The 16,373-nt window shown below is 43.8% G+C and overlaps 1 protein-coding gene across 1 annotated transcript in view; it reads right to left on the reverse strand.

The window, feature by feature from the left end:
- Positions 1–5,525: 5,525 nt before the first annotated feature.
- The window catches only part of TAF4B (TATA-box binding protein associated factor 4b), a 72,896-nt gene continuing 62,048 nt past the window's right edge, over positions 5,526–16,373 (reverse strand). The window contains exon 15 of the mRNA XM_054816334.1: positions 5,526–7,112. Within this exon, the coding sequence (XP_054672309.1) occupies positions 6,945–7,112 (168 nt within the window). The 3' untranslated portion in view covers positions 5,526–6,944. The remainder of the gene's footprint in view (positions 7,113–16,373) is intronic.

Below are 16,373 nucleotides of genomic sequence, written 5' to 3' on the forward strand. Positions count from 1 at the left end.
TGTGTTTCTGGGGGGTGGGGGGAATCACCAAAAGAGGGGGCACCCTGCCCCTGCCGCCCTGCATCTCCCCGGCTTTCTCCCTTGGGGGATACTGCCCCTGGGGTCAGCTGGGCTTCCCGGCTCCCAGCCATTGTCGGAAACTCAGCTGCTGCTCAGGACTGCAAAAAGTTTAGCCTGTTATAGAGAAAAAGCCTGAAAAGTCAGCCGTCTGCTTCAGGAGGTGGAGGAGCCTCACCCAGGTATAGGGAGGTCTGGAAGAGATGGGTCTCTGCAAAGTTTTCTGAAGTTTTGACTTGATCAAGACTGTAGAGAATAAAAAAAAAAAAAAAAAAAAAAAAGCGCCTTCTGACTCACTCTCTTCCCAAGACTGCCCTAGCCCAGGGCATTTTCCCTGCCTTGGGAAGTGTTGCAAAATTTGAGCTTGCCCTGGAGGTCTCTCTCACTAATTACTGGATATCCTGGTTTTGTGTAAGGACACAGGCAGAACCTTCCCACAGGTTCTTCTTTACGGCATGGGAAAAAAAACTCGAAACACTGATTTCTGTTTCAGCATCCCCAGCAGACTGCTGTGAAGGGCTGATTGCACACTCGAGGGGATCTCTTTCTGGAGCCATCCTCCCCAGCTCTGGGGCATCACTCACCAAGAGTCTCTAAGAAGCGAGGAATTTCAAAGGCAAAAACCAACCTTACTTTTAATATTTGCCCGCTGTACCTGAAGTTTGGGTCACTTTCAAATTTTTCCCCCTGTAATAAAGAAGGCTAAAGCTTTCAAATTAGAAGCAAAGACTCGGAGAGCTGTGTGAGATGAGGCCTGTTGGAGTTCACACTGCCCGCCGGCTGTGCTGCAAAGGGCTAATGAATCGGCTGGTGAAAGGCAGGGTGCAGAAAATTACAGCCCTGGCCCTGACAAGAGGTAGCGCAACCCTGATTACCATGTCAGCTTGACGCAAGGCAGATGCTCGCATGAGCTGTAAGCCTCCATCCATGGTTTATTAACATTAGTGGAGGAAAACTGCTTCAACTCTGAGGTGTTGAATAGCCCATGCTGTATCTACATGTCTTCTGGTATCTACTGTATCTATACATCTTCTGCTCATTCCAGCCTCTTCTTTCAGCATCAGTCAGGCCACCAACTCCTGTGGACAGCACACATATCCCCCCATTCCTGCATCCTGCAGTGCTGCAGCTCTGTGGCTGGACCACCTTCTTGCCACTCCTCCAAAGAGAGAAGATTACAGAGGGTTTCTCCAAATTTTAGGAAACATGAAGTTAAGAACAAAAGCTTCATTGAACAGGAAGCAACAATTAAAGGATTTCTTCCCAAACAGAAATTACTCAATAAGTCTGCTTCATTAAATACATAGCCTGCATACACATACCCACCTACTTTGATGGATTTTTTAATTTTTATTTTTCTAGAAAGGCCCTTTCCTGTCATTTCTGTAAATGAAAGCCTCTGCTAGAATGCATGTAAAGGTATCACCAAAGCTCCTGGAGAGAGGAGCGAGCTCTGCCTACAGTCCTCCGAGCGCCTTCTCCTTTTCCTGCCCTCCTTTCTTGAGAAGTCCCGCTGATCAGCCCTTCAAGGGAGTCTTTATTCTCTGCCCAATTTTGCACAAAGGTATCAAAGGATTTTAACATATTAAAACTTGCAACCTCTTCAAGAATTTGTCTCCTTCCTCCCTCTCTCCTTGTTGCTGGAGTTTCACGCCTGGGAGCTGTTACAACTCAGCCCTTACAAGAAGTAGGGTATTTCTTTTAAAAAGTTACTTAGCCATCCTTATACACACAGTGTACATGTATATTCACACATAATTACTTGAAAAAAAATATTCCCCCTCCTCCCTTCCAGCTTCTAAGGACAGAAATAAGAAACACCTTCAAATAACTGTAAATAATAAACCCCGTCACGCTAAACACTTCAAAGTAGAAGTGCAAATATCTCAAGAAGCTTGGGGAGCTACACATAATTATGAATTAGCTCTCAAAAACAGATACAGATGATCTGTCAGATAATTTTTCATTCCAAATAGATTTTAAAATAATATTCCCTGTGATCTGGTAGAGAGGGTAACCACTTACTGATAAGTGCAGCTCTTCAAGGAAAGCGGAGTGGGACCGCGCATGCCAAGCTGCTGAGATGAAGACGACTTTTTTGCCTTTGCAATACCCATGAAGAAGACTCCCACCTTTTCTCCATCATGCCAGGGCACAGCCCCAGGGGATGCAGTGTTTCAGTGACGCTACTGATGGGCAGAGCTCTGGAGAAACATGTACTGGTCACTCCCTGGGGCCTCAGCGCAGGTCTTGCTACTGCCCAACGTCCAGCTGAATCACGCAAGACATAGCTATGCCCTTTCCTACTTCTGAGACAGAAAGAGGCTGAAGAGGAGATACCTGGAAGAGCTGTGGGGCTGTGAGATGGGAGTTGGGGAAGAGAAGGGATGACTGGCTCTGATGGGGTCTCTGGCAAGAACCTCAGGTGGTTCTGAAGAGACAATCCTACCAGGGAAACATCCCTTGGAAGGTGGGAAGTACCTACTGCTGCAAGGATCTTGTAGAAAACCATTGACCAAAGTAGGACTTAATGGTAGAAGTCTTGGCCACCACGAAACACAAACTTCCTGCGAGACTCTGCTCCCTGCACAGAAAGCAGCAGCCTCAGGGCTGACATGAGCTGACCTGCACCACCACCTCCTTCCACGCCAGAACAGCCATTCAACTTTCAAGTCCAGGATGACAATCCTCCTTGTCCTCCCACCTTCACAGCAAAAACCTTTTCAAAAGCAGGTGTCTGGAGGCAACCTGTGAACTGTGAAGCAGGGAATCCTGAGAAGAGGCTGGGTAGCAAAGTTAGCAGCTAACACACCAGAATAGCTAGAGAGAGCAGGCACGGAGTGACCAGGAAAGAAGAGGTGGTAGGAACAAGGACTGATGTACCTGGAAGGAGAAGACTGGGTTTCTTGCCTATTCCTTCAAAGTGCTACTAAGCCAAAAGGGGTGCTCACCTAGCTTACAAAAGCCCTGCACCAAGTGAAACACTGGCACTGTGGCCTGCAGACAGGTAGCCTGCCTACTAGATGAGGGTAGGACAGAGAAGACACTGACAGGTGGTTACAAGCCCAGCGCCAAAAGTGGCAAAACTGAGAGGTCCGGTGTGCTACGTTCTAGTGTCTTGGTACTCAGTTTTGCACTCATCAGAGGTGCAAAGCCTTCACTTCAGATTGCAGTCATCTCCAGAGCTGCAGGCTTTAGCCACGAGATTTTGGATAACGATGGCTGGATCCAGCTCTTGGAGGATGTAGACGTCATGTGTGCTACATGCAGAGGGAAGCGTATGCAGTGCTTGGCCTCAGACACCCAGCAGCCCTCATTTGCAAAGTTGCTGGGAGCAAGCCCATTTCATCAAGTCCAATCACTTGGACTGTGTGCCCCTTCAGGACATCCTTGTTTGCCTCAGTCTTTCTTTCTTCACCCCAGTGACTACAAATGAAGAGGAAAGCACAGAACAGAGCAAAGAGATGAACCTGGAGCACAGCTGACGGCATTTTTTGCCGAGCAGCGCACTCACATGGGAGGACACAGGTGCCTACAAGAGAGTGGGCCTAGAACAACTCGATGCAAACAGTAGCCTTAAGCTGCTCGTGTCAAAGTGTCCAAGAGAGTGCAATGGCTTTGAGGAATCATCTAGCAACGTCTCAGGGGCCCCCGCTACCTTCCTCATTAAACCTTGCACAAAGCTGCGGGGTGTGTTAGTGCACTCTGGCTGGTCTTTCCCAGGAGAGGAAGGGAAAAGCTGGAGTCAAAGACAGTGCAAAGGGCTGGCTTCAGTGGTAGGACTTGAAAATGGCAATGCAGAGAAAAAGCAGCAGCTGGAGGAGAAAGAGTACAGGGCCCCTTTTGTAACATAAAAAACTCGTCTTACTATGCTTTTCAGATAGCTGCAGACAAGAGCCAGCAACAACAGCTTTCCCCCCCAAAACTGTATATACTATTTTCCCTAAATTCAGAATACTGGAGCAGTAGGGGCAGTTCTCCAGGCAGCTCGGTGCATCAGAAACAGGCACTAGGCTAGCAGGCCGTCTGGACAGCAAGAAGTGCCCGGCGTAAGTTTTAGAGCTCTCGCAGCATCGGTGACATAGACAGCTCTGCTGCTAGGTCCCCAAGCCTGAACATGAGCATGCCAAGAACTAGGAGGCACGGGAGCACCGTGGCAGGGTTTGTCTTCGTCGCCTCATGACTGGGCTTTTGGTGTTTGCATAAGGAGCAGTCCGCCTGCCCATCAAAGGTCATGAGACAGGGAAAAGGTGGGAAGTGAACCTGTGGTCATCTTTTCTTAACTCCCAGTGTGGCTGGGCAAAGCTCAACTGTCTCGCTAAGTGCCACTTCAGAGGACACTTGTTCTTCTCAGAAACAACGCTGAGCTTGAATGAGACGCAGGTAGAAAAAGAAAAGTATTTTTAGCCTTTGCACCAAGGCCTTGTCTGCCACTGTCTGAAATTAGGCCTAAAGACCTGCTGAAAAAACTTTCTGAAAATGCCTGCTATTCCTTACAGGATAAAATTTTGGGGTTGGGGTGTTTTGGTGGGGGGGAAAGAGGTGGCACACAGGGAGGAACTACTGGTGAAAGAGACAAGTTGCTGTGGCAGCAATGAAAGCATGCAATCTGCATCGTAGGCAAGCCATAAAACCACTTGAATCATCTGTCATTTTATATATATCTATTTATCAATTAAGTTATTTTCTCCAACATCTTTCATATTAAGTATCTATCGCATTAGTTTAAAGAAGACAAAGAGGCAGGCCAATATGCAGATGCTCATCTTTGTTCTCCAACCTGCACTTAATTAATTGTGAGTTGCTTTAAAAATAATTTAGGACAATGCTTCCACTGCACATTGCTGAAGTCTGAGACGGTCCCTGTGTTTTTATTTCCCAGAACGCGTGCAAAGTGCTTACCTCTTCCCAGGTGTTAAAAAAACCCAAACCCAAACAACCCAGCCTCTGTGCTGACCAACTGGGGGAAATCAGACAAGTAAGAGGTTGCTGCTTCTCCCTGCTCCCCCCCCTTCAAGTAATTCTTTGCTCTGTCACCTAGTTCTGTTTAAAAACCTTAAAATATAGATGTTTATCTTTAATACGTCACGAGGCAACCGTGCCAATTACGATAGCCGGGGCTCGCTCTCAGAGCCACGCCATTAGTCATGGTGATGACAGCTTCAGACGCTGAATTTCTCACATTAGGAAACAAAGTTACCGATTTATTATTTTTAATAAAATAATTGCTTTAATGCAGTATTTAAAATAATTTTTAACATCTGATCAATAAGATACAGTACACAAATATGGAAAATGCTGCACTTTACATAAAAAGTAAAGCTAAGCATTTAATTATACAAAACAATTTTGCCTGATGCCATCAATATCTTGCAAACTATAGCTTAGTCAAAGTACTGCTTTTCTTATATATATATATATAAGCTATATATACATATATAAATAATTTACAGCATTCATTTACTAGATTTGTTTACTACTGTTCCAACACAAAAAACATAACTGATTCAAAACTTATTGAATTTGAAAATTATCTGCAGTGGTTCTGACGGTGGAGGGCATTTGAATGATCGCTTCAAGTTTTGAAGTAGCATGCCAAATAACCATAGGAAGCCTGTTCCTTCAAAGAAAAAAAAGTTTCAGCAGGAAGCCATTCACTACAGTCAGTGCCCTTCCTACCAGTCCTGGGAAATAGCCATGCTGTACAGCACTGTGTCAGGGGAGGCAAAATGTTTGGAGGTTGGGGAGAAGGGCGACCCAGAGGTTTTTCCTGCCACCACAAGGCAGTATTTACCAGCAAGCAGAAAAATCTTTGCATCTATCCTAGTAGTCTTAATAATCCGGAGTCCAGGCAACCAGGCAACTGTCTAAATACCTTCTATTTGGGAAGTCTCCCTGTTATACCACATTAAGGTATTAAATCAATATTCTAAATAAAGCAGTGAATCCTGTGCTTTGCAAACACTGCTCTTCTCCTTAAGAGAGTCGCCAGCTGCAAAGTTTCAATGCATCTCAAGTCTTCCCTTTTTTGCAGTCAGCACAGATTGCTTTCGTTCATTTCTTTCTACATCCATGCTCAAGTTCAATGCTATTTTTTTATATCTACAGAAAGATAAACTGTTTCTTCTGTTTACCCTTCCTTTTTAGGCTCTTTCACTCCTTGTATTCAAGTTTAATAACTCCAAATTTTTCCCGAACATCGAAGTATGCCCTAACTACACTGTCTGGTGTACTTCACTCACAAGAACGACCTATTTGTGCACCTCCCCTCAGTCACTTTCTCAGAGGAAAGGAGGAGAGCAGTCGAGGAGAGGTAGGGGCGAGAAAGCACCCCTCATTCTTTTGCTTGCTACTTCACTCTCCACTAACGAGCATCCAGTAATAATTCTAAACCCAGAAAATTTAAGGAGATGCTAAGTCAGATAGGCAATACATTAGCATGTTGACTGACTGCTGGTTCATGATTAAATACAGTTGCCATGCTATGCAGTGCCTTTAAAGTGTTATTTGCTTCCCTAAATAAGGTTGGAAGAAGGCACTACATGTAGAACAGATGTTGCAGACACTGGAGTACTGAAGCAAGCGACATACGTGAACTAGGGACACATACCAAGCCCTCAGAGCCTGCAAGACAGTTAAATGCAAGCAGGTAGTTAGGTGCTTGTGTGTGCAGCTCAGTGTTTTCACTGGTTTACAGACTGGTTTAAGCCAAATATTATTAAAAACCCTACAGGTGCTAAGTTAGGTATTTAATAAAAATGTTTATCTGTAAACAAGAGTTATCCTTACAACGGATCATTTTCCAGAAATTGGAATTTCAAGACAGTGCAACAATGCTTCAGTGTTTTCTTTGGCAGTAGACAGCAAGTTGAAATGTAAAATTCAAATCACTTCAGAAGAGCACGGTACAAGGTTAGAGAATGCTTCATCTCCCTCTCTTGTTCCATGCAGAATATCAAGTCCCTGAGACAGACACGGGTTATTCTTGGACAGAGCAGCTGTTTCGTAAGGCTAAAACCTGATGATCCAGGAGCAATTCCATTGCCTTTCAAATCCTAAATGGGGGAGGGAGAGAGGAAAAAAAAACATTAGAATTCCATGTAAATACAAGGTTTTTGACCAAACTGGTTGGATTATACTGCCTACTTGCATAAAACTAGCCTGCTGATGTTCGGCTTTATGTATTGAAAACCAGCAATCCAGAAGTCCTTGCATATTGAATACTTTAAAAGACAAAGCAAGCACTTGTCAGTTAATGGTTTATTTTAGTCAAAGCAATGAAAAGACTCTTAGTACAAAAAAAATAAATTCATGTTTTTAAAAAATATATTATTATGATAAGATAAATAACAGCCATTTCACTGAAGTCATACCACGTAAACACTTGCACTGAGAAAGGACAACCTAACTATGAAGAAGGTACTACCACAGTTCCTATGCAGAGCCTCAGGCTGTGCAAGGCTCTTACTCCCACTTGCAAACACCCAAGCTCCAGATGTTCACATCTCTTCTTGAAGGAAACCATCACTGCGAGTGGGTTCTAGCCTTGAAACACGGCCAGGAGAAACTCTTACGCCAGCCATCACCTGTGAATTGTCCTTTAAGGGAGCAACACACACACACACACACACACAGTCGAAGCATCCACGTGTTCAGAACTCTGTACCCGAGCCTATCCATGTCAGTTGGCTGCCTCGCTTGGTTATGAAAGCGCAATTGGTAGGAGATGATGATGTTTAGTAGTTACACATTCAGGCTACTGGAATGAGCAACCCCCACGCATTCCAAAATGCCCCAAGATTTATTATTAGGGGCGGGGAGGCGGAAGATTACCATGAGCTGCACAATAGACTGGCTACTTATCTTGGAGCCAATCTATGCTACACAGCCAGTCTCTTATCACTACTGGAGGGTTCTTGGTAATGAATGCAATTTGTACAAATACGAGTGCTCAGTCTCTGTAACTTCAGTAAGGCAATGCCTGCCAGCATCAACACCACTTGGAGATGGTGTTGCTTGGATGCCGTGTTAACTATATCAATTCTTACCCTAACACTCTCTGCAAGACTTCAGCAAAATGACTTTGCCCACTTTGCTTAGAGAAATCGGGTTAAACCCCCCATATATTAGAAACAAATACCAGCACTAGACTATCTATAGCAGTGAATGCTACTGTTGTTAGGGGGGAAGCATTGAAATTTATTAACAAAATAAAGAGATTCACCAGAGAGCACGCACTAACCGCAGAAAACCCAGGGCACATTGCAGAAATGGAAGCTGTATTTCTTACTAGCAGCATGCAGGGTATTCAACACCATTTCATTTGCTTTACAGTCGATACTATTAAACACTATGAAATGCCATCATTTGAAACTTTCAGTTTGTTAAATGGCTTGGAACAAATGCGTGCGTGGGGAAGACTGCTGGCCACATCGCACAGAGAGGGCACTGCTGTCCTGGTAAGACACAAAAGGGTCACGGTTCAAGTTTGTCATATGACAACCCTGAAGGATCCAGGGAAAAGATAGCTCTGCAATGCAGCTGCCAGCACGGGTTGAAAAGGAGGTCAATCTAACAGGATGCAGCAGAAGGCCTGAGGCAATGTTATAAATGAAACAAACCCCAAGGGTTTTCAGTAACCCAGCAGCAATGTCCTTTATAATTCAAAGAACTTTATGGAGGTGAAAGTATTTTCTCTCTAAATAGTCATTAGACTAGAAGTCTTACCTTTAAAAAGACACCAAACAAAGCCACCTCAATCTTGTTCACTCCCTTCCAAAAAGGGGGCAGACAGCACAAATCCCCAAACCTGCTTTGGAAGCTGTTGGAGCTGCAAGATGCTACCATAGGGCAGAAGCACCACACTGCCTGAGTTTGAGACAGAGTTATGGATTTGTTTATTCTTTAATTCTTACCTATCATGCCCAGTGTAGAGACGTAAAGCAATGTTATCCTGTAATATCACACCCAAAGCCAAAGCTTATCCTGGACTCCTGTTTGCCAAGACAGTCAGTGCATACTTCTAAGTTTCACGTAGCATCACATGGGCTTATCTGAGCTACCAAGTACAGCATTTCAGGGGCCAGGAGCTCTTTAGTTACTGAACATATCTAAACCAACAGCTGCTACCACATCCAAGTTAAAAGAAAAGGTCCTTCTATCAAATTGCATGATGGTTTAAAATTAAAGAAACCAACAGACAGCCTAGGTCATTCTAGTCCAGACTGGGACTGTGTTGGGGAACGCACTCTGAACTAAGTTTATACAGGGATGAGCGCTAACTCCTTTTAGCTACTGTCCCCTACAGCTGCATTGAAACGCTGGTCTTTGACGGTTTTGTTTTGGACTTTGGACCAAGCAGTGGAGGGTGAGGTACTGACTGTCTTTTTGTAACAGAACATTTAGAGAACCAAAAGTGAAAACGCTTAAAGTTAAGATGTCATCTGCGCATTAAAACAAACCATCACAGGTGCCTCTGTTAATGTCCAAGACCTTATTTAAGAAGCACCCAACTCTTGAGCTCTCCAGCTGACACAAGGGACACTTTAGGGGAGGGTCCTCTGCTGCTCAGTTCTCAGAGCCTCCTCTTGGGCAGCAGGTCATCTTGTCTGGCCCTAAGCAACAGTCAGCAGTCCTCTCATTTACATCTCATATACCCCTTCCTGCACAGAAGTTTCCTCGTGCTGTTTTTGAGCCCTTAATACCCTGGTTAGAACACCACCAGCCCACCCCTTGCTCCCAGACATCTCTATTATCTTCCTCTCAGTTGGGCAGCGACCACTTGTATCTTGCTATTTTGGGGGATTCTTCACTGTAAAAGCCTTCAGCCTACCCTAAGACAGCTTTGTGAGCCTCTGATGAGGGGAAATGAAAAAGTCCTGCTTTTCAACCAGGCCACAGCCAAGTACGAAGATAAGTGAATGTAAAACGCATCCCTGTAGAACCAATTCTAGGAAAGGGTACTGCATCCAGCCTGCATCCCTCTTCTGCAACATCTAATTATTACTGCCTTAACTAGCAACTTCTTTTTCTTTTTTCATTTTTTCTTTTTTTACATTGGGAATACTCCTTCTCTCCACAGGGGAGGCTGGAAGACATCAGCTGTATCCTGAAGTTCCTGCCTTTCACTGAACCCCCAGCACCCCACTTTCCTTCTAAAAGAGAAACAACGCAGAGACACGCAGCCCAGGAGAGGTAACTGCCAGCATCAATACTACCAGTCAACCTGAATATCAACCACCTGGGTATCAAGAGCTGACAGACTCTGTTTGTAAGCCAGGTAAGGCACCGTGCCAATGTGGCTCTGCACCGCTGGAAACCGCCCTTCACAGTACTGAGACCACCAGCTGCCTTAACACCAGCCCCAGGAGGCCACAACAGCTGCCGTCCTGCTTTTGGCCTGTCCTCAGAGCGAAGTAAAATCAGCAACTTTGCCAAAGCAACACGCCGTCACTCTTTCTTGATCCTCAGTGCCTTTTATATACCCCTGACAGAGATCAGTTACTCTCAGTGATCCTGGCAGCAGAAGACATTGTGGAGCTCCTGCTGTAGTCTCATGCCTGCTGTGCAGCTAGTTTTGTTGACAGGTTGTTTCCGAAACCTGTTTTAAGATCTCTAGAGCTCTCTCCAGTGGCTGGACTGAGAATTAAATACCAACTCTCTCTGAACAGGCAAGAGTGAAGTTGATACAGAGCCACAGCTCACAAGAAGGCTCTTCCTTTACCTGAGCTACCATGACCACCTTATTCCTAGTTTCCAAGGTATCTGGAGCATGTGATCCACAAGTCTGGATCACAGGTACTGACAAGGATATCAAAGTTGCTCAGAGCTATTCTACAGGGCCTGACACAAAGCTCAGAGGGGTCAGATGACACTTCCCTTCCCACCAAGCCCAGGTCAGGCTCAGTGAGCTGTTCCTGATGGGGTACATGTTCCCTTCTCAAATTCAATGGCTTCACACCAATCACATTCAAAATGTTAAACTCTTGAGAGGGGGGCACTTTAAGGAAGAGCAAAGTGTTCAGTCAAATGTTAAAAGTCAAGCCAAGAGTTCTCGTTTCAATTTTTGGTGTGGCATAAACACATCTCAGTCCCGGAGCCAAGATCCCAAGAGAGCAAACTGTCATTGCAGCTCTGCTGTGCATTATAAAAATACCACCAGCAGAAGGAAGCAAAGTCACGAGACCGTTTTCAATGACATCTCCAAACACTGAAAAATTACAGCTGTGCGCAGCAGAGACATTGCCAAAAGGTGGTAAGAACACCTAGCAAATCAGAGCAAAAGCATCCAGGTTCAAACCACCCACACCCCCCCACTCTGTCACCTGTGGTCACACTGAGGTCGGTGGTATCTGGTATACCCTGTACATTAGCTGCCCAGCTGTAAAACACAGAACGCATTCCTGTCTCACAGGAAGAAAAAAAAGGTTAAAAAGCCCTTAACACATCGTGGAGTGCTCAAACGCTTTCCTGGGTCTCCCCCAGCAGCAAAGGGGAAGGAAGAGACCCTGTCAGAATTGTGACAGTTTTGCTTGTACTACTAAGTGTCTAATTTAGGCCAGAGAAAACAAAGTGAAAGAAGTTGATATTGCTTTGGTGACAAGCCAGCCTACCAATGCTTGCCTATTCTAACAAGCCTCAGTCTGATAGACCCCACTTTCACAATACTAAAATACTATATTACTCAATATTTATATGATTCTTTTTTTAAAATAAAGTTGGTTGTGTTAGGTGGTTTGGGTTTTGGGGAGTTTTGTTTTTAACGTTATAGACCACTAGGGTAGATCAAGCCAATGTCTGAAAGGCTTAGATCCAGGCTGCTTCTCGTGCAACCGCAAACAAACATGTATATTTATGATGTTATCTGCAGCCTACAAAGAAGCCTCACGAAGCTGTCAGATCCATAGAATAGAGAACGCTATTCAGCTATGCATTTTTCCTCAGATTTCATTGCAACATTCCTACAAGTCCTTTCAAATGTAGGCAACAACATGTTTTACATATTGAAACAAATTACTGCAAATATAATGTCAGTTTATTCACTATTATGCCCAAGATTCATGTACGCATGTCACTTTGTATGGCTACATCAGATGCTTAATCTGTACCTGGAGGTAATGAATACTACACAAATATGTCATTTTAGTTAATAGACAATTATTAAGCTGAAATTTTCTGGCTCTTTGCCACATCATTTTAAGCAATGTATTGTCAACTAAATTATAAATCTCTTGACCCTTCACATGTCATCAACATTTGCGCGTTACCAATATGTTCAGCCTAAAGCTACAACGCAATTAGTCATTTAAATTGCAGATATCTTTCACACATAAGAAGAATTAAGTTCATCTCTAGTACAGAGAAGGCACGATATGGGTCAATGAACTGTATTTCTGAAGTGTGTGAATGGCAGTCGAGAATATTTTTGCCTGTTTACATGGGAAAAAATTCACATCAAGTGTATGGCCTAGACTGACAGCAGCCAGGAAATTCAGTGCTGAAACTGAAACTCTCTAGCTTACAGGGCTGTGCTTAGTTAGATCTTGCAGCAGATAAGTAAAATGCTGAAGCCATATTTTATAATTGTAGTAATACTTTTAGCTCCTCTCTTCCCCAAAGGTATGACCACGCTGTAGACTCTTCAATTGTCCAATAGCTTGAATAAGAAGCAGAAACTGGAATCAAGAGTCTGCATACGTTAAGCATATGCAAAGTATTAAAAAAACCCAAACCCTCCTGCATCACTTTAGATCTATGGGCTGGGGGAAGGGGTGGTAAAGACAGAAAGAGACACAGAGAAATAGAGGGAAACCCCTCAAGTGTAGAAATAGATTTTGTAGTCTGGCTCTGAACACCTACTTACATGCAAGTAGTCTAGGTCCAATTTAAAGTGATTGCTTTTAAATTCATTTTCTGCAGCTTTTAAGAAAATACTTTAGCAGACTATCATGTACCAATGCCAAGCACTAGCCAGCAGCCTCTCTGTGCCCCATGGATATACAGGGAGCAGCAAACCTATCATCATTCACTACAGAGCCAACTTCTGCGTTTAACTCACATTTAGCCACAGTCACATCCTTAACACCAATACTGAAGTTGACAAATTATGCTAGCATGTCCTCTCATCAGAGGAGCTTATGGCCAAAAAAGGCGGCAGTAACTTGTCAAGCTACCACTTGTAAGAACGTAAAGCCACATACTCCTTAACTACCACACATCCCTCCCGCAAATGCCAAAAAAAACGAAAGCAATTTGATTGTCACACAGTGGAAAAAACAAAACTTTTGTCTTCCCAAATCATTTGGAAGAGTCAGGGTTTTCTTTCATTCTGCAGAAAAGGACTTGCTGCTCAAAGGCTTAGCTCTTCCTAGGTCAGCCTAAAGAGCATTTCCAAAGTTTAAACAAGCACAGTATACAGAATATGTTTAATCAACATGCATACCGGCATCCTAAGCTGTAAAGCAAGAAGGGTAAAGTTTAAGTTCTGGTAACAATGATCACATCTGGCAGAGACTGAGCCCTAGAAGAGAAGACAACAAGCTTGTTCTCTCCACCCACAATCAAAACTAAAAATGGAACAATGACCAGTGTGGTAAACAAGACATTTCTCCCATTTCTTCTTGCCAAACTTCTTCCCAGGGGAATACAAGATTATTTGTGGATTGCTGTTTTAGAAGATGTGCTTCACCCTGGAAGTATCACATTGTTTTTATGCATGGTGGCCAGAGCTAGGAGTTTGACATAAAGACAGTACTTGAATGGCTCTGCACTGATCCCAGGATATCAGTTGCATCATTTACTTCTGTGGCAGCTACTTCCAGTAGCCTAAGTTTCCACAGCAGAGTTAGACTACGGGTGGCAAGGCAAGACCTACACTTACTAACAGAGCAGCCAGTCTTGGCAGTGGACGGAACAGCCACAAGCAGTATCTGGAACGAAGAAATTTCCTTTGCCATTGCATCAGGCAAAAAGAAAGAAAAGACACAAGATTTACACGAGTCAATGCAACCAGCCTGGAAGAAGGCAAGTGAAGCGCTTTGCTGGCTTTGGCTGGGATAGAGTTAATTTTCTTCACAGTAGCTAGTATGGGGCTGTGTTTTAGATTTGTGCTGACAACAGTGTTGATAATACATGGACATTTTTGTTACTGCTGAGCAGTGCTCACACAGAGCCAAGGCCTTTTTTGCTCCTCACCCCACCCCACCAGTGAGCAGGTAGGGGGTGCACAAGGAGTTGGGAGGGGACACAGCCAGGACAGCTGACCCCAACTGACCAAAGGGACATTCCATACCATATGATGTCATGCTCAGCATATAAAGCTGGGGGAAGAAGGAGGACATTCGGAGTGATGGCATTTGTCTTCCCACGCAACCGTTATGTGTGATGGAGCCCTGCTTTCCTGGAGATGGCTGAACACCTGTCTGCCCATGGGAAGTGGTGAATGAATTTCTTGGTTTGCTTTGCTTGTGTGCGCATTGTTTGCTTTACCTATTCAACTGTCTTTATCTCAACCCACGAGTTTTCTCGCTTTTACCCTTCTGATTCTCTCCCCCATCCCACCAGGGAGGAGTGAGCGAGCGGCTGCGTGGGGCTTAGCTGCCGGCTGGGGTTAAACCACAACAATCACTTTGGAGCAAGACAGACCGCATCGCTTCCAAGTAGTTAGTGTGTTATCACTGAGCCAGAAGAAGGATGAGAAGCAAGCAGTCTCTCCCAAAAAATTACACAGAAGTGCAGGCGTCCAGCTAAATTTTCCTGTGTAAAGTAGAAGAATGGTCCAATCAGTCTCCAGAAGCTGACCATAAGAGTAACAGCCAGTCTCCTAACTCTACTTTCAAAACATATGTTGACTTTTTATTTTCCTCCCCACTGCACGATACCACATAAACAGACTGCTCTTAGTTCAAGGCCAAAGACGACCTTGAACCCAGGACACCTTTGGATAGAAGGATAGAAAGTTTAAGGACTCAGAACTGCAGTCTGTTTGCTCACAGAAAAAAGCTTTAAATAACTGCAAGGGTTTTCAAACTTCTAAGACTCCAGTTACAGCGAGAATGAGACAAAGCTGTTTCCAAAATAGCTTTGTCATCAGAAAACCAGTAAGACTTAATCCAAAATAATCTTTGACTATTTCTCAGCATTGAAAACATTATGGGGCATGTTACCAACCAATAAAAACTATGAAACAGAACACAAAATTGGGAAAATAAGTCTGTGGCTTCAAGCTTACTTTTTTTCTGATCTGTTTTAGAAGTGTTCTCCCTTCTCAACATGAGTTATTTTTTCAATTCTTCCCACACTTTAATTCATTACTGTTCATCACATGCCCCCAAACTGGGGGAAGACAAGAGGTGGGTACAAATACACAAACCCGAAAACACATATGAATCAAATCCAAAAGCCCCTCCCCCTCATTGTATCCAAAAGTGTCCAGAGGGACCAGAATGAGAGAGATGAAGATATTACCACCTCTGGAATACAAGTAGCACCAATTAACACATTTTCACAATAGAAGGATTTTCTTACTAGGATTTTCTCAAATTACTCTTTCTGAACAATACCATTCAAATGTTAAGTTGCAGTGAAGAGAACATGCAAAACTACCCAAACGAGTATTTCTTACAAGGGAAAAAGAATTCCCATTAAACTGATGCCTTTTTTTCTTTTTTCTTTTTTTCATTAGGCCTAGAGCATTAGCCTTCTTTTTTCATTCTATGATCATCATGGATTTGCCCCTACTGCTATTTCAAGTTTAGCGATACATAAGCATTAATCATGGCAAGATATAGTTGACCCTTTTTATGTTGCTTTTAGGTCCAAATTAGTTGACAGACACTCCTCTGGGCAAGAGCCTCTTTCTTTCTTTGTTACCTGCCACACAATGAGGTGACAAAGAAAGGCCTGGTAAGCAGGCCTCTAGCTGTAAAGCACACGCTCATGCCACCACATGTTCTAGATCCCAGATTAAAATAATCCAAATAAAGAAAGCAGAATTTAAAAGAACAAGATAGGATGTGCAGGAATCAGACATTCAACTACCCCAGGAAAAAGACTTTCCAGAAGAGGTAGAAAGCCAGGTGGTAGAGTGTGGCAAAACAGATACCCAGGGCTGAAGAACCGTCGCAATTAAACCCAAATGCTCATCTGTGGAGAAAAGAAACATGGTATGCTAACAAAATGCTGTTCTTAGCACTTCACACTTACTGTTACTGCAACCATACCAACCCAGTCTGCTGAGCTGCGCTCTTCCAGTACCCATTAATTTTGGTACTGAATAAAGAAAGGCAAATATGCAACAAATTTGCTTACAGAGTTTC

Source organism: Grus americana, chromosome 2, assembly GCF_028858705.1.
Source record: "Grus americana isolate bGruAme1 chromosome 2, bGruAme1.mat, whole genome shotgun sequence".
Lineage (NCBI taxonomy): Eukaryota > Metazoa > Chordata > Aves > Gruiformes > Gruidae > Grus > Grus americana.